At 37.4% G+C, this 25,751-nt stretch overlaps 1 protein-coding gene across 7 annotated transcripts in view; it reads right to left on the bottom strand.

The window, feature by feature from the left end:
- The window catches only part of WDR7 (WD repeat domain 7), a 359,618-nt gene that overhangs the window by 150,160 nt on the left and 183,707 nt on the right, over positions 1-25,751 (bottom strand). For all 7 annotated transcript variants that reach the window (XM_086372456.1, XM_086372458.1, XM_086372454.1 and 4 more), the window contains one exon: positions 12,386-12,607. In XM_086372456.1, coding sequence (XP_086228582.1) covers positions 12,386-12,607 — 222 coding nt within the window. The remainder of the gene's footprint in view (positions 1-12,385; positions 12,608-25,751) is intronic.

The following is a 25,751-nucleotide window of genomic DNA, read 5'->3' as shown; positions in this document are numbered from 1 at the left end:
ATAGTTGAATTTATTCATCGTCCTTATTATTTGGTTGGGCTTTCTGTCACCTGTTTGCAAAACTGGTTCCCCATTCCAAGGTCACGTTTTCCTGTATCATCTTTTTAAAGTATTACGGTTTTGAGCTTTAATATTTACGTCTTTAAATCCATATAAAATTGATGTGGTTTTTTTTTTTGGCTATCATGGACATGAGGAATCCAGTTTCATTATTCTTCCTTATGAATAGCCAATGGCAAGTATACCATACATCAAAAATTCTACCCTTTATTTTACTGATCTTCAATGCCAGACTATAAAGAATCAAATTCCTCTGTATGTATAGAATCACTTCTGTGCTGTCTATTCTGCTCCATAGGTCTACTGGTTTAATCTGCAGCAAGATAACACGATATGAATTGCTATAAGTAAGGAAAAACCTCCACCTTGTTCTTCTACTTTAGAAATGTCATAGCTTTTCTCAGCTCATTGTCTTCTCATATACATTTTAGAATCAGCTTGTCAAGCTGAATAAAAATAAACAATAACAAAGACCCTATTGGTATTTTATTTGAAATGGTATTGAATTTATGAAAACTGACATTCTTATGATACTGGGTACACTTATCCATAACAGTGTATATCTTCCTATTTATTTAGGTCTTTAAAAACTTTTTCAATAAAATTAAAATTATTTTTCTAAAAACACTGTATATTCTTCATTAAGTTAATGCCTAGAAATATTTTCTATTTTTACAGTACTGTATAGGTTGATATTTTTTAATAATTATGTATTTCAAGGGGTTATAATTAGAATTAAATAATATTTGTAAAGTGCCTAACATAGTGACTGGTATATTGTTAGTGCTAATATGTGTTTACTGAATAAAACAAAATAAATCACATATTCCATTTATCTCTAGTGTGTTAATTTTAGAATCATTTGACTATTAAAATTAGCAGTGTTGAAATTTTAGTGTTTGTGTGAGATTTATATATTAATTTGGAAACAACTGTGATATTTACCATATGGAATTATCTTATCCATCCAAGAACTACATGCCTCTTTATTTACTCAAATATTACTTTATTTCTCTCAGTGACATGTTGCAGTTTTTCCATATTTCTTAAGTTTATTCTTAGCTATGAGCTATGGGGCTTCTTTTGGTTGTCATAATTATTGAGATCTTAAAAATATTTGTAAAATATGAACATCTATTTATTATTTTATTTTAATTACACAAATATCCACTTACTGTAAAGAAAAAATAAGGTTTCAAACAAGTGTTTCTAATAAATCTTCCTAACCCCAAATCCTGTAATTATTGGATAAGCTGCATATTTTGGCATCTTCATTCCTTCTATGATAAAACACCTGCCTATAAATTTAATCTTTTTTTAGACTGGGCTTTTTCTTCCCGGTTTTTAGGGTCTAGTTTGAAGGGTCTTTCAAAAAATGATGATTCTCTACATTTTCTATTTTGTTTATTATTATATAAAGAAACCCTACTGATTTTTGAGCATTTGTGTGGCTGGTTAGTCATCTGGATATCCTTGAGTGATAAGATCTACCTTCTGTCTTAAAAACATCACTACCATGATGGCTATGTTTAAAATTGCACTATAAAGGGATAAGAGTAGAAGCTGGAAGACTTGGCAGTAATACTAGTGAGAAATGAAGGTTTCTAACCAGGGTGATAACAGTAAAGGTGGCAAACAGTAGCTGAATTTTGGATATATTTTGAAGGTAGAGCCAATAAGATTTTCTGATGGATAAGATGTCAGAGAGAGGTAGGAATTAGGGGTGGGCTTCCCTGGTGGCTCAGACGGTAAAGTGTCTGCCTGCAATGTGGGATACCTGGGTTCGATCCCTGGGTCGGGAAGATCCCCTGGAAGAGGAAATGACAACCTACTTTAGTACTCTTGTCTGGAAAATCCCATGGATGGAGGAGCCTGGTAGGCTACAGACCATGGGGTCACAAACAGCCAGACACGATTGAGCGACTTCACTATCATATCTTATCACTAAGAAAGTGGAAAGAAAATAATTATCAACTGAGCTGGGGAAGGCTGCAAGCAGAGCAGGTTTGAGTGGGCAAATCAAGAATTTTTATCTTCATCGTGTTTTTGAAGGATGGATAATTTCTAGTTTTCAGTTATTTGGTGTTTTGTTTTACTTTTAAGAATCTAACTCTGTTTTGGCAGTTTCTTTATAGAAACAATGTCACACCAGTACCGCTGTGCTTGAAGGAGTGTTAAGAGCACAGGTGGTTACTGAGCCATCTGTATGGAGCCCCAGGACCCTAAGAACATAATCTGTAAAGCAAAGGTATAAGGAGGGAGCTCTGTATTTCCTGATTTCATTCAGGTTCTCTAGTGGGCTTCCACTCTGGAAGCTCCCAGTTGAACTGGCTCACACCAACAAGTTCACCAGCACTTACTGTGTGATCATGGAAGCCAGAGTATAAAACATTCAAACAGTCTTAGGCTCCCAACATTCCACATCCTTGGGAATTGTGTTTTTGAAGGACACTGCACGAAATGGCAACCCACTCCAGTGTTCTTGCCTGGAGAATCCCAGGGACGGGGGAGCCTGGTGGGCTGCCGTCTATGGGGTCGCACAGAGTCGGACACGACTGAAGCGACTTAGCAGCAGCAGCAGCATGGAATCTACAAACAAGCTTACAAAATGTTTCTGTTTACTTCTTACAAAAAGCTTTCTAAGCGTACGCAAAGAGTCGGATACGACTGAGTGACTGAAATGACCTGAACTGAAGGGTACCGTCAAAAGTTCCACAGCTTTTGAAAAGGTTAGACTAGACGCTCGCCTCTGTCCCCTTCGGCTATGAAACTGCTGGAGCTTACAGAATTAAATATATTAATTACAGTGACCCTGGAGTACATAATTAGGACAGACAAATATGAAGGAATGCTTCTTCAGAGCTGTCAGAAAACTTCAGACCAAGGTTATTTAGTATCAGATATAAGAAAGTCCTATTCAAAATAAAAGGTGGGGGGTGGGGTTGCCACTAGCAATACAAAGCTCAAACCTGCCACTAAATTTGCGACTCAGTCAAGGTAACTAGTATGTACATTAGATGGTTGGCAGAGATTTATACCAATGCTGTATTACATTCTAGATGACCCCCAAAATTGGTATAATGTCTTTGTACTACGTTCTTAAAGGATACAGACCTCAGAGTACCGTAGATGCTATATTTAGCTACTGAAATATTTTTAACAAAGTCACTTTAAAACCCTTTCGTACATTAAATGGTAAGAAAGGGCCACTAACAAAGGATTCAAATAATGTACAGGAAGGTTGACAGATTTTTTTTTCTGTAAGTAGCCAGATAATAAAAAATCGGGGCTTGGTAGGCCATACAATCTCTACAGCAGCTACTGCTACAGCGTGAAACAGCCAACGGGTACGTAAACAAGTAGACGTGGCTCTGTTCCAGCAACGTTTTATTTGGGGGGAAAAAAAAAAAAAAAACGGGCAGGGGGCCAGGGGTGATTCACAGCCTTGGTTTGCTGATCTGTGGCCTACAGTACAATCACATCAATACAACACAGGTCCACAAAGCGGGACATGTGTGGGGGATGAGTTTTGTGGAAATAATTGTAGCCTGGTAAGCTGGTAAGGGGTACCCATAGGAGGGATCACAGAAAAATACTTTAAAGATGCTCAGCTTCAAACATGGCATGGCACTGGAATACTAGAACCTTTAAAAGCAGATTAACAATTGATAAAGAACAATGAAAGTAAGACAGGCAAGTTCAAGTGATAATAATAAACAGAAACCATATAGTTAGGACAATAATACATCACATAAATAATTTCATAGAACTGTGTAATTTTAGATGGAAGTGGCCTGAGAAATAATCTCGTCTAACTCACTTGTTTTATGGAAGAGGAACCGAAAATGCACAGTGCAGTAAAGTAACAAAAAGAATCGCAAACTAAAGGTATTTTTGGAGAACAAGGATGGGATTACATCACCAAACAAGGGTTTTAATGCAAGTGTCAGATCACAGTCAAAACGATAAAGCTGTTATACAACATAAATTATTGATAAGTAAAAACAGAAGAGTAGTGAAATTTTCCATTTGATCTGAGCTTAGTATGTTGATGTGGTTAAAACGTGAAACAAGGTAATAAGTAGGTAGAAATTCATCCAAGTTAATAATATACAAATATACATGAATACAAATAAATAATTATAAAAATACGTAAGTGTTTTATTTCAACACTTACGGCCGAATACGGCTGTAATACAGCCGAAGAAAAGTGCATTTTTATATAAATCCTCTGGGAACCAACGTAGTTTACCACAAACAGTACGAATCAGTATGTATTGTAGCAAATAATATCATGGGCTTTGGAAGAAAAATTGCATTTGGATTCAAATCCTTTATAAGACAGATAACCTTAAGGAAGAAATCTAATTTTTAAGAGTATCTGCTCACTCATATATAAAATGTTGACAGTAATACCTACCTTATAAGATTTTAGGAAGATTTTTTTCAAGTAGTCTATATACATATATATGTCATTTACATATAAATGTTCTAATACATAGCAGATGTATTTCTTTTCTTTATTCTTCTAGACACATTTCTGGTAACAATCATAATAACTAACGTTCAACTAACACTTACTTATACGTCAGGCACTTTTCAAAGGGCTTTAGATACCCTAATTTATTTATCCTCACAATACTCCTCAAGAGGTACATGACATTATTGTTCCTATTTTTCAGTTAAACAAACAGAGACTAAAGCATTTAAGGCCACAAAGCTACTGAGCAGTGAGTCAGAATTTAAACCCAAGCAATCCAGAACACTGAAACTCCAATAAAAAGGCTGAACTACCTAAAGAATTAGGTCTGAGAGTAATAGAAATGTTATTTATTCACTCTGATTAGTTCCCACTACCTCTTCCATTTTAAAATAAAAAGAAAATTACAGTTTGTGCATTAAAGCAGTTTAGTGCCCCAAACCACCATAGAACACTTAATGTCAAATAACTATAAAGGACCCTGTCTTCTGCTGGGTTTGTCTACTCTGGCTACAGATGAAAATTACATATGAAGCTTAAAAAAAATAACATAGACGTCCAAATCTCACCCCTGACATTTTAAGTAGGAACTCCAGGGTAGGGCTCAGACACATGCATTTTCAAAACACTCCAGATATGATTTTAGTACACAGCTAGAGTGAGAATTAGAGTTCTGAACACCAAAGATAACGATGGCAATGCAAGCCAAGTAGCATCTGGAACCAGGATAATTTTTCAAGGGAAAATTACCAACGAGAAGGAGCAGTAAAGAATAGGAACTGCTGACGGAGGACAATAAGAAGAGTGAATAAGGTGGACAGCAGGGTAAGAAGCCAGACAGGGAGGCAGGTTCACTTTCAGATGCCAGGAAGGCGAGTTACACACGAGGAAAAGCAAACAGAAATGCAATCTCTACAGCCACAACAGCAGCTCAGCAACATGATCTGAGGACTTACATGTGACCAGGGAAAAGGCCCATTTTTTTGGTCATTGCTTATCCTTGCAAATGACACAATGCTTTCCTCATCATTGTTGCTGCTTGTTTTTCACAATTTGCCACTACTGTTAGTTTTGTTATTAACTGCAATTCAGTGACTTTGTCCCAATTTTGCTGATAAAACATCTGAAATTTGGCTTAACTTTTTCACCATAAGATCAGAAATAAAATTCATTATAACAACTCCAACAAAGATTAATGTAGTCATTATATAAAACATGCATGGTTAGAAAGCACACAAAGTAATCAGCGAATCATTTTCACAACAGTAGACCAAAACCAACTAAAATCAAGCATAGCACCAGAAGATTATTAATATAAAACTCTAACATAGGTTTCACAGGATTAAGACATTGCTGCTGCTGCTGCTGCTGCTGCTGCTAAGTCAGCATCAAATTGAGGCTTCCAATTTGTGGTATTACAGCTGAACTAATCAAGAGGGACACAAGTCTATTCTTGTCTACTATGATTTAAAAATCATAGTAACATAGGACCCATTTATTCCAACAAACTCATGGGGTTCTTAACTGTTTATTTTAATGACTTTCTCTTGAGAATCGAATGGAATCTGGATCTTTTTTCCAGAACAGAAATGCAAGTGCCCATAAACAGCATCTCCCAGGCAACATCATGATGCCATTCACCTTGGCCAGCAGAAGAGCCCTGGGTTTGCAGATTTCCTAAAGACCCACTATGGGGAAACATTCATTCTCTTTCTCTAAGTTTTTCACACCTTAGATGTGAACTGTTCATAAGTATGGAGATGTGGATTTTGTACATGCTTATCTCTCTACAGCACCAGCACATCCCTAAACAAACGATTCAACAGGGCACCTGTTTCCAGGTGAGCTGTGGCTCACTGATGTGTGTGCCCCTTTTCTGTACGGCCCCATTTCTGAATCTCACTTGTTTATGAGACAAGACAACTGCGTGAAATGGTGAACATACAGATTCAGATTTGGAAGACAGGTGTTCAAGTTCAGGCTTGATGCTTTTTTAGCAGTACGAGGTTAAAACGTTTGACCTATGCCTTCATTGTTTATAAGAAGAAAGTTAAATTCAACTTCAGCAATCTTGAGCGAGTACTGAGCTGAGCTTCAGGGTCCTCATCTAATAAATGGTAACAGCATGTAACTGACATGTTTAGAAAATTAAATAAGATAATACATATGAAGAACATAGCAAAATACCCTGGCACAGAGTAAATGCTCAGGAATCGACTCTTATTAATGTACCTCATATTGGATAAAATATCTGTCTTGCAGGGTAACAAGAGATACATGTGGACTTGGAATAAACACTGTTAAATAAATGGTGGTTTCTGTGGACGGAAGGGGGAGCTGGGACACAGGAGTGAGTGATGTGCTGAGTGCAAGCCAGGAGAGGCGGCCCCTCCTCCCCTCGGCGACGGATGCACTCCCCAGGCTCTTGGGGGTGCTCATGGCTCAAAAGTATGGGCTGATTCCCTCTGTGGGATTTGCCCCAGGATGAAGAGAGTGGCCCACCCAAAGTCACACCCCTTCTTCAGGGCACTCCTGATTCAATGACTGAATGACCTGGAGATGTAAAGGCTGAGCCCTTAGACCTACTTTAGGACAAGTCTGAAGTCTATCCCAGCTCCAGAGTTCCCAAGATCAACTGAAGCTTTCTAGGCAATTGAAATGCAATTCGCCTTCTCCCTCTGCCCAGTTCCTGTCTCTCCTTAAAGGTACTGAGTCCCCAGGAGAGTTCCGCACACAAGTGTGTCTCAGAGTTGGCTGCCTCGGGAAACGTCTTATGGCACCTGCCCAAAGTCAGAAAGCTAATGAGAGACCAAAATGAGATCTGCTAGACAGCAGATCATTCCACAGCACATCTGCCAGCATCATTCCACAATGAACGATCCAGAAGGGTGGGGTGGGGAGGGAGTGAAAGGGAGGTTCGGGAGGGAGGGGGCGTGGGTGCACCTGTGGCTGATTCTTGTTGACAGAAAACCACAAAATTCCATAGCAAATATCCTTCAAATATAAAAATAAAGTGGCAAAAAAAAAATGCTTTGAAAAAATATCTGACATTATAAACAGAGCTGTTTTAAAGAACTCTTTTATAAAAACATTTGTGCTTTGATTTATAAATGGAGAAATAACATATCATTTTAACCAAATTAGGTGACTTTAAATATGACTTATTTGTATATATTCTAATTTGTGTAAGAAATATGAATATCAATAAATCTCCCTCACCTTCTTTACTCAGAAAAAAAAAAAAATGAGCAGGAGACTGAGTGAAAGGAGGAACCAAAAGCCCTATAAGGTAACATAAATGATTCCATAAAATATTCTAACCACGTCTCATATGTGGAGCAGAATAAAAATGAAGGAAGATCCTTATTGAAGTTGAGCTGATGAGACACAAGAAAGCAATCATTCCTACTTAGAGCAGAAAACAGGAGGGTGAAGGAAGAGGGGAATTTCCTGGGATGCTTTCCATTTCACTTCAGAAGCAGAGACCAACTGGATCAAAAGGGGCTTCAAAGATAGACAGCTTCTGCCTTTTATTTTATACAAGCGCAAACTGCACCCTGGAGGGTCACTGTGCTCCCGAGGCACAAGGTCACAGAGTAGCCTGGTCTAGGGCTCAGTCTCCACTCTTTCAGCTTTGTCTTCAAGATGTGACTCTGACACGTTACGTAAGGAGTAACACCCACACAAAATTCACATAAATGCCAGCATAAGTATAAAATGTATCACAGGAACTCCCCTGCTGGTCCAACGGCTAAGACTCCACATGCCCAACGCAAGGGGCCCCGGTTCGATCCCTGGTCGGGGAACTGGAGCCCACACGCCGCAACTGACGATCCTGCGTGCCAGAACGAAGATTAAAGACCTCATGTGCTACAACTAAGACCCAGTGCAGCCAAGTACGAAACAAATATTTTTAAAAATTAACCAGTCAATCTAAGACGGAGATGGAAAATTTTTAAAATATAGAAACAAAAAACCAAAATGTATTATGAAACTATGTCTAACTTTTGAATTAGGCATCAGTGTCTCTCCCCGCCCTCCCCACCAATGTGGATGATCGGAACTTGACTACGTTCTGGGTTTTCACAGAATGTCTTTACAAGGAAGGTTAGAGCTCCAGCAATTAAAGTTCACCAAATATTGTATCTTAATGCCCTTATCTCAGAATGAGGACAATAATTACTAACTCATTCAATAAGATGCCATAAAGACTAAATATTTAATGGTAGCAACACATTTTAAATGCCACATAAACAAATACCATAGCGATACACACAGCAACTTCTAGCACGTTGATATTACACAGAACTGATTGAAAAGAGCCCAAGGAAGACCCAGGAACATTTAGACACCTGACTGTTTCCAATCAAGAGAGCAAGATTTAAACTGATACACCTAAAGTTTAATCAAGACATCCCTATTCTTAGAAATCCCTGTGTTAGGCAAATCTACCACCAAGGAATCTAAGACTTTTGGGAAAAAATAGGGGAATGGGATAGAAGTTAAAAGAAACTCATGATTATCTTTAAAGTACTTTTAAATTATTAAAATAGAATAGGGCAACCATAATACGTAAGAAATACCACAGACATTTTATAGATTTTGAACTTGTTCCAGTAAGTACTATATCATTCACTTTTATATATGATTTCTGCTTTCTAGAGAACTCTGAGAATCTCTCTGTCCTCTGTTACAATGAAGTAATTATAAATATTATTTGCTAAGAATCACTACCTTCTGTCCTTTCCACATCTGCATTCTTCATCCAAGGTGCTCAAAGAACAAGTTTGGTTTTTAAAGCCTTCACTGTTTTAAACGTTTGGGTAAATTTTGTTTCCCTTGCTTGGAAAAGTGGAGGCGGCAAAAGTGCCTCTGAAGCAGAGCTCAGCCCAGTTTCCCTCACGCCAGGGTCAGGCTTTGGGACCCCTTTGCAGAGAGTTAAAGTTCAGCTCCCTGAATTTTAACAAACCAAAGAGCAGTACTAAGAGCCTTCCATTCCTTTATCAATTCCCAGGGCTTCTTTGAAAAATCTCCATTTCTACTGTGCTATATTTCTACTGTGCTTTTTAAAAATTATCTACTTCACCTAACCTATTCTGTCTTTTTCTAGTTACATTAGTAATAATTTATAGATGAAACTGTTAGTCAAGAGAAAAGACACACAGAAGCAAATTCATGAATATCAGAATTTTGAATAAAGATAAACTGTGGTTAGTAAGCAGATGGCAACAATACTAGTCTAGATAGGTAAGATAATGTGGTGTAAACCAATCTCCCTGTGTGTGCCCAGTCGCTAAGTACTGTCCCACTCTTCTGCGACCCCATGGACTGTAGCCCACCACGCTTCTCTGTCCGTGGGATTTCCAGGCAAGAATACTGGAGAGGGTTATCATTTCCTTCTCCAGGGGATCTTCTCCAACCCAGGGATCGAACGCACGTCTCCTGCGTTGGCAGGTGGATTCTTTAACACTGAGCCACCTGGGAAGCCAAACTCATCTGCCTACCAACCAACTATTGGCTTGGGTGAAATCAGCCAGTGACTCATTGATTTATAATGCTCCTACACTTATACACAGATACTAAGATACCTGGCTTCACCAACTCAAGGGACATGAGTTTGAGCAAGCTCTGGGAAATAGTGAAGGGCAGGGAAGCCTGGCGTGCTGCAGTCCATGGGGTTGCAAAGAATGAGACATGACTAAGCGACTGAACAACAGCAACAACCAAGATACAAAGCAGCATGAAAATTCCAGGGAAATAACATTTATGTTCACTTTCCTTGCAGGAAAATATACAAATGAACGCTGTGGAGGTATTATAAAACACATGTTGGACTAAATCAGCAGTCTTCAAAACAGGTAACCCCTTTCAAAAGGGAGTGTCTAAAGTCTTTTCAAGGAAAATATAGTTTTTTAAGCACACATAGTCTTAAGACATAGTTAGTTTAAAGGAATTGATTTTTGGATGCTAAATATGCAAATTAACACCTTCCCTGAAACATTGAGGGTGGAAATTTTCTCTCAAAGAAAATAATCAAGGATGTAAAATTTTTGACGTTGAAAGTTCGCCATGAAATTTTTTTTTAATGGATGATGATGGCAGGTATCAAATAGTTATGCCAAATATTCTATTGAATTAATTTAAAAGAACGAGTTTCATTTTTAAATCTCAATATCACAATATCTTCAAAATTTTATCTTTTGAAATTGTTCAAACTTATTATTAAAAAGTTTTAGCTGTCAATACAAAACTGTGCAAGAGATTAGACGTTTCTTGATACCCACTAAAGAGATGGTGAGCAAAAAAGTTTGAAAGCCACCAGACTAAATCATGTCAAGGTTTCATTAACCTCTAATATTCTGATATTCAAAATTCTAAACAAGGTGCTCTATATATAAGTCCTACTCTGTCTAGAGTGACACAGAAAGGTTGGGCCTATTAAAGAGCCCTTGGGAGTGTAGGTGAGATTTGAGCAGGGGTTTATGAATGGAAAACAGGAAACTTGAAGAACCCAGGAAATGATGAAGAGGCCCCTGCAGGAGAGGGGAAGCAGATGTGGCCAGGCGGAAAATAGGAAGACCAGGAGCTTTCAGGTCACAAGAAACTTGGGTTCAAATTCAGGTTTTACTACATTTGGGCTGAGCCAGTTTGAAGAAATCTTCATTTCTATTTTGAAGATCAAATAAAGAGATAGAAAAGAAAGTGCTTTTTAAATTATAAACTAACAGCACTTGTTAGCCACTAAGCCCTTTTCAACCAAAAACCATGAGCGGTAGCAGTTTACACCATGGCCGAAAGCATGGGCTCTGGAACCAGTAGATTGTGTCGGGACAGAAGCTGCCAATTCCTGGAGGGACGATCTCAGCCCGGATGGGAGGGAGCGGGCAGGCAACCCAGTCTAGAACAGGGCTTTAGTAATAAAGCTACCAACATGACTCCTTGGTTTCTCAGAAAAAGTATGTGACAATGATCCAATGAACTTCTTAGCTAACAAAGTAGCATATATTTTTTCCCCTTGCTTAAATGTCAAAACTCCAAAAGAACACATCGCAATTTATGCTACAAAGAATATCTTGATGTATTTGGTAAATTATTATTTGGTGGTTAAGGCGGTACATTTGTTAGAAATGATTCTGCATTGCGGTAGGAACATTCTGACCTTCACCTAAGGGCGTTCTGACAATAGGGGACCAAAGACCTCATTATAAAATATCCTGACCTATTACTAACATACCAAACACAGAACCAAAAGCAGCAATATGAGACAAACCCTTTAAGTGCTGACGTTTTTAGTCTTTTGAAAACTGTTACTGGAATATTTTTTAAATTATAGAAGTAATTCATAGTTCCTCATTTATGATCTTTAAAATATATTTTTTACATATATACATACATATTTATATATAAAATACATACATATATATTTATATATATAACTGCAGACATATATATTCATATACATACGTATGTATATAGAAGATAAAGCTGGTCTTCCATACCTACCCCTGACTTTTCAAACCTTGTTCATGACAAGATGCACAGTTTTTCAGAAATTATTTTAGAAGTTAGAAGTTTTGGTTAAAGTCTTGACCAAAATGTAGAAACACAAAGCTCAGAAATGTGTCGTTTTAAGAAAAGCATTTAAAAGCCCATGTTTTAACTTCTAAAAAGTCCCAGAACTATAACTACAGGGGAATGTGCCAAATAGATTATACTGCTTTCCAATTTAATTTAAGCATTATATCCGTGCTAAAACTCAGGATATGTTTGCTACTCTTAAGATATTTTCAATACATAATATATATTGAGAAGCAATAGATCAACTTTAGGAATTTTTTAACTTACAAGTGTGTCTGGCCAGTGAGTAGTTGGATCCACCACTAGTCAAACCAAACCCTTCAGGAATCTGACTAGAGCTTCGAGGTCTGGTCAACAGTTTCGGAGGTTCAATTTCAGCACCAAATTCAGCTCCTATCACTCCCAGTAAAACGATAGCCGTAGCTTGCTTCCGTCTTTCCTCATAAGATGTGGAAATTTTTTTCATTTGTGGGACACTTGATAAGCAACCTGAAAACCAAAACATAAGAACAGAAATTAAAAGACTATCAATACATATGATAAAAACATTCAAGACTGCTCGTTCACGAATGAACTGTCTTTTCAATAAATGGCACTGAAATGACTGGTTATCCGTGTGCAAAAGAATGAATTTGGATTTCTACCTCTCATGATACAAGAAAATGAACTCAAAATCAATTACAGCCCTAAATATAGAACTAAAACTAAATAACTTGCAGAAAAAATATAGATTAATATTCTCATGATTTGGGGGTAGGCATGATTTCTTAGATATTATAGCAAAACATGAGAAAATTTTTAAATGTTTTCAAATTGAACTTCAATATTAAACACTTTTGAGCTTCCAATAACATAATCAGGAAACTAAAAAGAATGCACAGACTGAGAGAAAATTGTCAAATGGTATATTTAATAAGAGATTGTATCCAGAATACCTAAGAACCTCTTAAGACAACTCTATATTAAGAAAACCCAGCTTTTAAAATCAGCAACTAATTTAAATAGGCATTTCCCCAAAGATATATGAATGGCCAATATGCACATTAAAGCTACTCAAAATCACTGGTCATTAGGAAAATGAAAATGAAAACCTCAGTGAGATGCCATTTTACATCCATCAGAATGGCTATAATTACAAGGACAGCCCATAACATGTATTGTTGAGCCTGTACAGAAATTCAAAACTCTCATGCATTCCTGGTGGGAATGTAAAATGATACAACTACTTTAGAAAATAGTTTGGTAGTTAGAGTTATAACAGATGGCCCAGCAATCCCACTCCTAGGTATCTACCCAAGGAGGGTAAAAACAAATGTACATATAAAGACGTGTACATGAACGTCCAGGCTTCCCTGGTGGCCCAGTGGTAAAGAATCTGCGTGCCGATTCAGGAGAAGCAGAAGACGTGGGTTCGATCCCTAGGCTGGGACGATCCCCTGAAGTAGGAAATGGCAACCCACTCCAGTATTCTTGCCTGGAAAATTCCATGAACAGAGAAGCCTGTGGGGTGCAGTCTATGGGGTTGCAAAGAGTCGGACACAACTGAGCAACTGAGCGTGCACAATGATTGTCTACAACAGCATTACCCACAAGAACCAAAAAGCAGGAACAACAAAAGTCCATCAGTGGTTAAATAGCTAAACAAATGTGCTACATTCATCCAATAAAATATTATTCAGCAATAGAAACGAATGAAACATTAATACATGGTGCAATATGGATGTAAATATATGTACACAACCAACTTTATAAAATCCTAATATTTTCCATAAGTGTTTAAGATTTTAAAAAATAATTCAGTTCAGTTTCAGTCACTCAGTCGTGTCCGACTCTTTGCAACCCCATGAATCACAGCATGCCAGGCCTTCCTGTCCATCACCAATTCCCGGAGTTCACTCAGACTCACGTCCATCGAGTCAGTGATGCCATCCAGCCATCTCATCCTCTGTCGTCCCCTTCTCCTCCTGCCCCCAATCCCTCCTAGTATCAGAGCCTTTTCCAATGAGTCAACTCTTTGCATGACGTGGCCAAAGTACTGGAGTTTCAGCTTTAGCATCATTCCTTCCAAAGAAATCCCAGGGCTGATCTCCTTCAGAATGGACTGGTTGGATCTCCTTGCAGTCCAAGGGACTCTCAAGAGTCTTCTCCAACACCACACTTCAAAAGCATCAATTCTTCGGTGCTCAGCCTTCTTCAAAGTCCAACTCTCACATCCATACATGACCACAGAAAAAACTATAGCCTTGACTAGACGGACCTTTGTTGGCAAAGTAATGTCTCTGCTTTTGAATATGCTATCTAGATTGGTCATAACTTTCCTTCTAAGGAGTAAGCGTCTTTTAATTTCATGGCTGCAGTCACCATCTGCAGTGATTTTGGAGCCCAAAAAAATGAGCCCAAAAAGTCTGACACTGTTTCCACTGTTTTCCCAAAAATTAACTAATGTGGATACAGCTAGTCTACTATGGGTTATATCTTGACTTTACTACACCTCTCTCTTACCCTAGAGGTCACCATGATTCTGACCTTATCAAATATTTTTTATCTATTATATAATCATATCAATGTTACCTGAAATGTATATTTTCTTGCCTTGAACCATGCTTGTGTTCTATCCATAAACTCTGGGTATATGGATGAATGAAAACCAGTAGGTAGGTAGGTAGGTAGGTAAACAGGCCAATAGACAAACTCTGAACTAAATTTGCTCATAGAGGTTTTTGAGTGTACGCCCATGGGTAAGATTGAACTATTATTTTCTTTCTATGTACTATTCCTGTTGGCTCTTGGTAGGAATATAATACATGTCTCTAAAACTGGGTTAACTTTTACTCCCCAGTCCTCTGAAAACAGTTAAAGAATCATTGAAGTTAGATGAAATTATTTACAATTATCACGGCCTGTGGGCTTCCCTGGTAGCTCAGATAGTAAAGAATTTGCCTGCAATACAGGAGACCGGGGGTTCAATCCATGGGTCAGGAAGAACCCCTGGAGAAAGGAATGGCTACTCACTCCAGTATTCTTGCCTGGAAAATCTCATGGACAGAGGAGCCTGGTGGGCGACAACCCAGGGGGTTGCAAAGAGCCGGACACGATTGAGTGACCACCACTGACAGCGCCTGTGTCAGGATGACCCTCTTCTGGATCAGGAGGTAGCGGACGCAGGGGTGGGCAAGGCGTAGGGTGGAGGAAAGAATACTGTTGTTGTTGTTGTTATGAATTAATTTTCTGTAATAATTATTCGGCTTGATTTTCCACTAAATTCTTAAATCATTTCAGATAGCTTACAGTTTTAGAATTATGCATTTCATCCAAGTTTTTAAAAGTGTTGGTCTGAAGTTATTTAGACTGTTCTCTATGATTTAAAAAATCTCACTTGTATCAGTTGCTATGAATTCTTATAAGTATTGTTTACTTGTGCCCAGTTACTCAGTCGTGTCTGACTCTTTGCAACCCCTGGACTGTAACCCGCCAGGCTTCTCTGTGCATAGAATTTTCCAGGCAAGAATACTGAAGTGGGTTGCCACTTTCTACTGCAGGGGAAGGAGACTTTCCTGACCCAGGGCCTGAACCCACGTTTCTTGCATCTCCTACATTGGCAGGTGGATTTTTTTTTTTTTTTTTTTACCACTAGTGCCACCTGGGAGGCTTGTGCCTTCTCAATATTATTTTCCCTGCCCTCTTGATCAGTTTTTCTAGAAATACACTTCCTACCAGATTTCCAAAAGTACCCTGGTTTTGATCTGTTTCATTGCTTTCTATTTCACTCATTTCTGCTGTTACTTTTACTATCTCTCTTCCTCCCACTTTCCTTAGGTTTTCTCTCTATTCTCTCTTTCTCTTTGTTTCTACGTTCCCATATTGAACCCACCTCACTTCATTATTTTCTATTATGTTTAACAGAGAGTCACAGAGTGGCATCCAGTTTCCTCCTCTCCTTTAATAATACAACCTCCACTTTGACTGAGTAACAATGTATTCATATTCTTTCAATAGTCTTGCAGGAACTGAGAAAGCCTGGCCTTAGGTATTTTAAGTTCTCTTTGCTCATAGGAGCCAAAGCCTGCTTCTGAAAAGCAGCTAATCATTTCAGTCGAGATTACTGCATTTCTGTTCCGTTACTTGTCCACAAAGATACTATCTTTCTTGAGCCTAATTATGCCTTGTTGGTTTTCTATTTGAATATTTTATCCATCATAGCTATACATGGGGTACAGAGGGATTTCAAAGGCAAACTTCTGGAGCCATCCTGATTTGGAGGTCAGATTTCTGTCTTTCTAATTTTAACCCATCCAGTTTTTCTTGTCTCTTTCACCCCATTGTTCTATACATTAATTAAATCAATACAATGGGCCCACAGAGCAGTATGGCAACTAAGAAATTAGCAACAGGGACTTCAGAATACTTCTAGATATTTTTATTTTGTCTCTGTGGAGACAAATTTCTTCCTTTGTTATTCTATACTACTGCAGGAAAGGCAAGGGGATGAGAACAGGGAGGGTTTAAGGCGTACCAAACACCAGAGGTCTTCATATAGCAACCTGAAGAATTTTCATGTTAGGCTAACAGAAAGCTGTTGAACAGTTTTTGTATAAGCCGGTGTCATGAGATTCATGGTCAGAGAGATCATGATAGCAGAAGCACGGGAGGTGATGGTGGTGGTTTAGTCGCTAAGTTGTGTCTGAATCACTGTGACCCCACGGACTGCAGCCTGCCAGGCTCCTCTATCCATGAGATTTCCCAGGCAAGAATACTAGAGTGGGTTGCTATTTCCTTCTCCACGGGAATTTCCTGACCCAGGGATCAAACCCAGGTCTCTCTTGCATTACAGGCAGTCTTCTGTATTTCAAGTGGATTCTTTACTGACTGAGCCACCAGGGAAGCCCCAGAATGGGAAGGTAGATTGGGAGGTAAAAGAAGATTGGTGTCAAGAAGAACCAAATGAATAACTGGTGCAATTGCCTTCAGAGAAGGCGATGGCACCCCACTCCAGTACTCTTGCCTGGAAAATCCCATGGACAGAGGAGCCTGGTAGGCTGTAGTCCATGGGGTCGCTAAGAGTTGGGCACGACTGAGCAACTTCACTTTCATTTTTCACTTTTATGCATTGGAAAAGGCAATGGCACCCCACTCCAGTACTCTTGCCTGGAAAATCCCATGGACGGAGGAGCCTGGTAGGCTGCAGTCCATGGGTCACTAAGAGTTGGGCACGACTGAGCAACTTCACTTTCATTTTTCACTTTTATGCATTGGGGAAGGCAATGGCATCCCACTCCAGTACTCTTGTCTGGAAAATCCCATGGACAGAGGAGCCTGGTGGGCTGCAGTCCATGGGGTCGCTAAGAGTTGGGCACGACTGAGCGACTTCACTTGCATTTTTCACTTTCGTGCATTGGAGAAGGAAATGGCAAGCCACTCCAGTGTTCTTGCCTGGGGAATCCCAGGGACGGCGGAGTCTGGTGGGCTACCGTCTATGGGGTCGCACAGAGTCGGACACGACTGAAGTGACTTAGCAGCAGAAGCAGCAGAATCAAAAGATGGCTGATGCAATGATCAAGTGGAGGACAGTGAGTAGCAGAATTCACAATTCACCCCTTCAGTTAATCATTCGTCATATAAGAATGGGGATCTAGCGTATGCATGGCATTATGCAAATATGAACTAATGAATTCATATGGGAAGAATTAAGATAAATGAATAGGCATAAGAAACGCAAAGTCCCCATCCCCACTGATCTTAAAGGCGACTAAACAGGAATTAGAAACGTAATGGTGACAAAACCAGTAGGAACTTCATGGTCTAAGAGAACAGTATGTGTGAGAACCTAGAGCATAAAGGGATTTGCTGATTTCTACTGCAAGGATAGGTAATGGGGCTGGAACACTGTAAGTCAAGAAGGGAGAGGTAAAAATGAGGGCAAATCACAGACGACTCTACTGGTCACACCCCCATCTTTCCATCCTTTGAACAGCGGAACTTAGGAGTTTAGAAAGCCATTCTGCGTGTGTATGAAGGACGCTGGGTATGAGGTGATCAATAAAGACGGTGTTGCAGAAATGAAAGCGACAGGTTAAGATTGGTTTGCTGTTGAGATGTTAAATAGGAGATGCAGAGAAGTGGATGGCTTCTAGATCCATGGTGAGCTCTGGGTAGCTCATAGAAAACACTGCAGAAAGATACCAGATATCATGCGCTGAATTCTTCTAAAAATCCAAATTAACTGAAACAAAAGTAAAACAAAATTTTTAAAGCCCTTGCAAGAGAGATAGGTCTGCTCTTTCTAGAAATTAAATTAAAAAAAAAACAACAACACACACACAACACCTAGAACACAAAGCTTCTTAGCAAACTTAAATTCCATTTATTTAGCTCTGCTGAAGGCAGAATAGGATGTGGGCTGAATCTAAGAAATGGAAATGGCAAGACAGTATAAAGAATTTAAGAGTCCGAAAGGAATCACTGAGTAAGAAGGTGGCATTAAGGTACTTAAGGAAAAAAGGGGGATTAGTTATTAAGGTGGTAACATCAAAGAGTAGTTATTGTTTATTTGGAGTCCAAGAAAAGTTTGGTGCAATTGAGAACACAAAAGATTTGTTCCTGTCATTGTTATAGTTTCTTAGCTTCTGCATGTTACATTTTACTGTTTAAAAAAAAAAGTTAATTTAGGAAATTTGCCACTAAGGCATGTATAGAAAGACAAAATCTTATACAGCTCTGTCTTATACATGACACAACAGAGAATAGATTTATCTTTAAAACTATTCTAATTCTTTCACATAAAATTTTAGTTATTATTTCCCTAATTTGCTTTATTTTGTTTGGTGTATTTCAAATCACACACAGGCTGCTTTATAACATTCCCCAATGCTACAAACTTATAACTTTCAAAGTCATGTTAAGTCATATTTCATGAATTACATTTTTTATAAAAAGTCTCAATTAAAAGGTTTAAAAATATTTTCATAACATAGCTATGTCTTCTAATCACATACCATAGTACGCACCTCTATTTCTTCATGGGTGTTTTTTCTGATTTTTTAAGACAAAGAGGAAATGTTAGTAAAAGTGAGTACAGATTCAAAGTATGACACTAATCTGTGATAGTTTATACTAATCAAAGGAGGAAGACACCCTAAAAGCTCAACCACACTAAACAGGAAGAGAAATCAATCATCCCTGCCTCTGGTGTTTAGAAGGATGAAAATGGACCCTAATTCCAGACAAAGTGATATGTTATAGTTTGATCATCTATACCTCAGTACATGCAATTAAAGCCAACTTTATTTGTGGGGAAGAACAGACAGCAGGAGTGGGAGCTGGGTGCCAGGGCCTCTAGATTCAAGGAGCACGTATTTTATTCTTTGCATAGTCTTCTGGAAACAGGAAGCCAACCAAGCTCCCCTCCCCCCGTGTCTCAGCAAGAGCGTGCTCCGTAACAATAGTTCAAAGGAAAGCTCTATTCTGCAGTTGCACTGATTGTTCTGTCAGCTGACCTCTGCAGAAGGGAATTGCTAACCGCTGCCTGGCTCCTCAGCTGACAAATGAATGATCGCGGCTCCATCTATTTTCACTATGGCTGCCTCTAGCCCAGGTGCTCAGACAGAGAGCCCGGTGTGACATCTTAGATCAAGATGAATTGGCACAAACTCCTGATCCAAGATTGTTTTATACCATTTAATTTAGTTTCTTCCCCTGCCTGGATGAGCACAGCTCTGGTTATGGATTTCTATTCTAATGTACTGAAGCAGGCCCTGAAAGAAGCAATGAAGCAGCTGCCGGAGCAGGGGGCTGCGGGGATACTGATCAATAGGCAAGGCATTGACCCCAGCCGGTCAGCCTCCGCAGCGGCCGCGGCTCCGAGGGGGCGGGGGCGCGGGGCACACACGGACGGCTTCCATAGGAAATGGAACAACAGGGGCATTTGGAGGGCTCCACCTCCACCCCGGGCCCCCACCTTCGCTAGGTTCCTTTTGTTTAATTACCTCAGTCTTGTCCTAACTCTCACTCGTTCAAGGAGGAATTGATATTTTGGGGAAGTTTTACTAATGTTCTTTCAAACTGCCCTGGGTAGATTTTATTCTTTAGCTAGCAGCAAGAATCATAACAGGTGCCCTCTGCTAAGTGGCCAAAATAGGAAATCTTAATTAGCTGTCAAGTACCCTACTTGGTGTAATTTAAAGTTTGGCATTGGCTCAGGCTCATAAGAACGCTGTCCAACTGGCTCTGAACACTACTGATGCTGAAATTCCATGGTATTTAATTTTTATCAGCACTCAGATCTGAAAAGATGATAGCTCTTTGTTAACAGGGACAGAAGTCAGGACAAGAGAAGGATCCCCTAAAAGAGACACTGACTGATTAGTAAATGTCTAAGGTGATAGAGGCCCATCCCCGCTACTATTCTAACAACCACCTAACAATTTCTGATTCTTTTTTTTCAAATTTGGAAACATTGAAAATCACTCGCTTTGCCTGTTTTCTCCTAAATAATACAAGATATACACAATTAACTGCAATGTTTTCCTACAAATAGACAACCAAATGGGAGATTCTGAGATATTAAAAAATAAAATAATTCTGGAAAAGTAGATCTTTCTACAGTTTCATTTGTCTCATGAAAATTCGGTGTTTTTTCACAGAGACATGGGTCCATTTAATCATGCTAAAGGGTGACATGGAGATCCATTTTCTTGACAGGACGGTTGATCACCCTATCACAGTAAGAAAATTAATACCTTCAACTAGCCCTGTGTGGAAAACAGAAGCTACATGCAATGGTAAAGGACATCAATGTTCTATATTTGAAGCTGCAAACAGAATACTTGTTCTGTGTGAAAATAATGTTTCCTCATTATTGGGTGGCTTTAAACAAAATATGAGCCTTTGATTTTATTAAAACAACTGTTTAATTCATACAGTGTTCCTCAAAAGTACATAATTGTCTTTAGATTTAGCATAATTGACTCTAGATTTTCAGGAGCAGGAGTAAACCCTTTACTTACAGCTTAACTAGAACACAGGTAAAATATTTGAGAAGTTTAAGCTATTTAAAGGGCTGTGAGATATTGATTGCTTCATTTAAAAAGCAGTCAGAGAGTGCAACCGAGAGGTCAAGATAAATTTAACAGTTTGAAGCACTTTACTAAATAACTCTAAAGATCATGTTAATTGGCTTTGTGCAGTTTCAGGGTAAAATTAATTTTATCCTAGCTTACAATAAAAGGATTAAAAGACATATTAAGTTCTTCAGTTTTAACTGGAATAGGAATCAATGGATTTGAATTAAGGCTAACGGCGGTTTTATGAGAGATGGCCTACCAGCAGACACTTTATATCTGCTATTAGCCATATATTGATGGGGCACTATTATTGTGTTAGGTATTAAAACCTTTGAGAAGAAGATACCACCAATTACTACTCTGAGAATATACTTTAAGAATTGGGTGATTTGACCTGGAAAAACTGTCATCAAAAATTTGATTCTTTGTTTAGGGTTCAGTATCAGATGCTTATTATAGCCGACTTATCTATGTTACAATATCTATAATTTTAGTAAAAATAAATGAAATGATGCAGTTAAATTCAATCAGAATTCATGTCAAGATTATAACTATATTTAAAACCATATCACGAGCGTATCAGTAGGGTTTTTTCAAACCAAAACATTACATCCAGATTAATTTTAGCATACCGATGTTATGTCAGAAGTTCCTGGCAATAACAGAGTCCAAGTAACACTCATAATGATACAAATATATTCTGAATTCAATATAAATTTTTATATACTCTAAAACATCACTCTCAAAATTCAGAAATGTCTATTATAATAAAATAAAAATACAATTAAAAAATTTTTTTCTTCACTCTTTCATTATTTAGTAATATGTTTTGGAACTACATCATAGAAAAACAAATTGCTTTTACTATGCACTTGCCTAGCAAAGCAAAAACTACAACTTGTAGTTATTAAGGTATAAGTGTTATATATTAATAAGGGCTTTGTAAGCCTTTATGGGAATGATTGGGAAAAAGTAATTGCAAGATCTCACAGCAGAAAACTAAAGGACAGCAGGCAAAGACTATGTATAATACTAATTTGGATTAAGCTAGAATGTAGTTTTTGTTGTAGCTCTTTACAACTCTTTTATTTGCAATAAAGTGTATTTACTAATATTAGGTTATGATTGATTATTAAAGAACAACAGTAAATTTAGCAAAGTGAAATTTGTTAATATTGGCAATCTTAAAGACAAGAGAACTTTCAGAATTGAGACATATGATTTACTATTTATAGTGTGCAGCTCTGCAAATATTACCCAATAAAATTATAAAAATTTTTTCTTTTTTCAGACAAGTAAAATATTCTTCTAAGTTTTCATTTTTATCTGTTTCTCTTTTCTCAGTCCCAATGACATATTAAACGTGATGTGGTATTATTAACTGATATTATGAAAAACATTAAATTGTATATTAAGTAGAGCTTAAAACAGTACAGGACAATAAAATATGTCAAATGAAAATATATTTTAATATATTTCTGAACATAAACAGAAGAACCTAAAAGAAACTAAATTTTCAAATGTGAGTTGAGTTCTGTTTCTGAGAGGTATTTCAATCAAAATAATTTCAACTTCTGACTACTATCTAAATTGATATATCTACTTGCCTAATGGAATATTAATTTATTTTTAAGATATGCTTTTTAAATAATCATTATACAATGCTAATCAAAAATGTTAATTTTACAATACATATACACATTGGAGTACATAATTATATGTACACACATAAGTATAGAACATTTTTAGCTTTAATGTCTTGATACCCTCAGCTAAAACTGTATTTTTGAGATTTTAAAATGAGTAATCTATGTTTTAAGTCATACTGAGAAAAATATTGACCCTCAGTGGAGTTTTTACAATTGTAAATAAATTGTTCCCACATGTTTAGCTGAAATATTTTCCATAGCTACTGGCTGCTACTTTTAGGGTTGCTTAAGACTGGATAAAGCACAGCACAATAAAAATGTCAAATTTTACTCCATATGTAATTGTTATCATCTAAATAAGCTTTATTAGCTATTTATATCTTTAAATAAGCAAAAATCTTTTGATATTTATTTTTAAGACAAGTTGATTTTAAAAAGGTATAGTATTCCAAAAACTAGATTTCAGCTATCCCATATACTACAGCTGAATACTGTAGTATTAGTTGAATACTTCAAAGATGCATTTGTTACGTGGGAAAAGAAAAAGACATAGACTGGGAACATTCCAGCATGTGAAAAAGAATGCAAAGATCTCACACTCTTTGGTGGTGAATCCAGGTTTCATAAGCTCATAAGGAGAATCTATGAGTCCATGCCACTGATAACATATGTAATTAAGTTCCTTAAGCCATAAGCTTTTATATGAATGTTATATATTATTTTCACTTTTGTTGGCACAGCTTAGAGCACAGCAACATCTTTCAACTTTTACAAAACGTGGCAAATAAATTTTGATGATATGGAAAAACAAAATGGCAAATGGTTCTTTGGCCAACGTGTACATTTCTACCTGTGCTTCTGAAGTAAATAAAATAAAACACGGAAGTTTTTGAATCTTCCTCTCCCCTTGGGAGGGAGGGAAGGAGAAAAGATGTATTGATTAAAAATGCAAACATGGGAACTTCATAATTTATTTCCAAACTCACATTATTACCAAAGCTAGTGCTGCCGGTGTGTGCAGAGAAAACTCTCCGTATCAGCACAGTCATTTCCACTACTGCATTAAGAATATGTTCCAGCTGCTCGGTGGCACACCTGCCAGAGTCTTCCTCATGCCTACGGATGGAGCATATGGAAGCTACTCCCCAAATGTATGAGGCCTTCGCTGTTTTTGTTGCTGCTGCTCCAATCCCCCCCTCACTTGAACACTGAAGTAAACAAACATGCTATTAATTTGTATGCATGCTCGACAGCCCCCTGCTGGACCATAATAGGTTCTGGAAACGCATACATCTTTCTGTGGCTGCTGATTAAGCCGTTTTAAAACAGTGCCTCTCCTCACACAGAGATGTACTGTGTGTGTGAGCACTTGACAAAATACTTCAGGTCTATTTTCTACACAATAAGATAGAAGCAAAAGAAAGGAACACTCCAAAATGATCTTCTTTTTCAAAGGAAATTTAATATCATCACTATCTTAGGGGTACGTCAATTATTTTGATAATAAGAAACCTTAGCCAACTTGTATGTTTTTTAGAGCAATTCTTGTAACAATTTCTTATCCCTAACACAGACAAGTTCTACACTTAATTTCCACAAACAGCATTATCTTATTTTTCTCTTTACTGTCTACCTGATCATCAAAAATCCATTTATTTCCTTTTACTTTTAGTGCAAACATTCAAATTTTGGGAGAAAATCGGATTTAAAAATTTCCAAATATCTATCTAAGGCATGTATGTAATCAGGAATCTTGCAGCTAAAAATTATCAAGAATAATGTTCAATCCTTGGTTCACTTTACCTTTCAAGGGTGAATGTGAGATACAGGTCAAGTTTTAAAAACCACGGATTGTAACATTAAGAAGACCATTATTAGCTTTTTCAGAAGGAAAGAAATATTTCAGAAATAGTGGTTTGTGGCTTGTAAAATTACATAAGTCTGAAAATACAGCAAATAATTCTTAATTTTTTCAGGTTTAGAAAAAGGCAACTTCTGCAATGACATTTACTTGTAAAAATACTGGAATAGACACGATGATGTGTTTCTTTGAAAGATCAGATGGAACCCATGAGCCAACATTTGGTGGACTGTTAGAACACATTCTATGAAGATTTTCATATGTGTGCATTACAGCACATGGAGAAATAAACTGTTACCCCTGAGGGCATTCTTATTCATAAAGTGACAAGTTACTTATCGGACTCACTTAAAACACGTTTTCACCTAGGTAATGTCTATCAACTCAGTGAGATAAAACCAGATCAAAAGGAATAACTGCCTTGTTCTACCTAGGAGAGGTTAACAAGTATATCTGTTCATTTATAAGAAGTATTTGCAGTATTCATATTTTTGAATTAATATACATTTGGTCACAATAATTTAACAATGACATCACTAAAAGTTATCATTTAAAATGTTTCTTTTAAATATTTAAAATATTTCTTTTAAATAAATTAGAACTTCTAAAGGATTTCTTGCTGTTATTTTTCTCAGTAGATTACAATGTTTTCTCTAATTTTGAGAAATAATTTACTTATTCACATGCTATCTTTTTTCTTCTGCTTTCTTCACTCTAAGTGTTAAGCAGAAGTAATAAAGCAGAGTCAGGTACAATAGAGCATCTTGGGAATTAATGACCACAACTTTGAAATAATAGCAGATCTGGGGAAATGAGTGGCAGTGAAGCTGCAAGTAAAGTTTTATAGGAAAGACTTTAATAACCTAGTGTACAATTAGCAGAAATACATATGATTTTATCTTTTTAAAAGCATCAGATGAGTTATTAAAATTTGATATAGATTAACATACAATTCTTAACAACTAAATATAGAAACTTAAAGGAGAAATAAAATGAGAAAGAGATAAGTAAAGAAATTTAAAGGAGAAATAAAAAGGTCAAATATATCTTCGACTTTTAACTTA

The sequence above is a fragment of the Bos grunniens genome, chromosome 24, assembly GCF_055505025.1.
Source record: "Bos grunniens cultivar Pamir isolate PY7600 chromosome 24, Bosgru_T2T1.0, whole genome shotgun sequence".
Lineage (NCBI taxonomy): Eukaryota > Metazoa > Chordata > Mammalia > Artiodactyla > Bovidae > Bos > Bos grunniens.
Note: the sequence above shows the minus strand (reverse complement) of the source record. Positions and strands in the feature narration are given on the sequence as shown.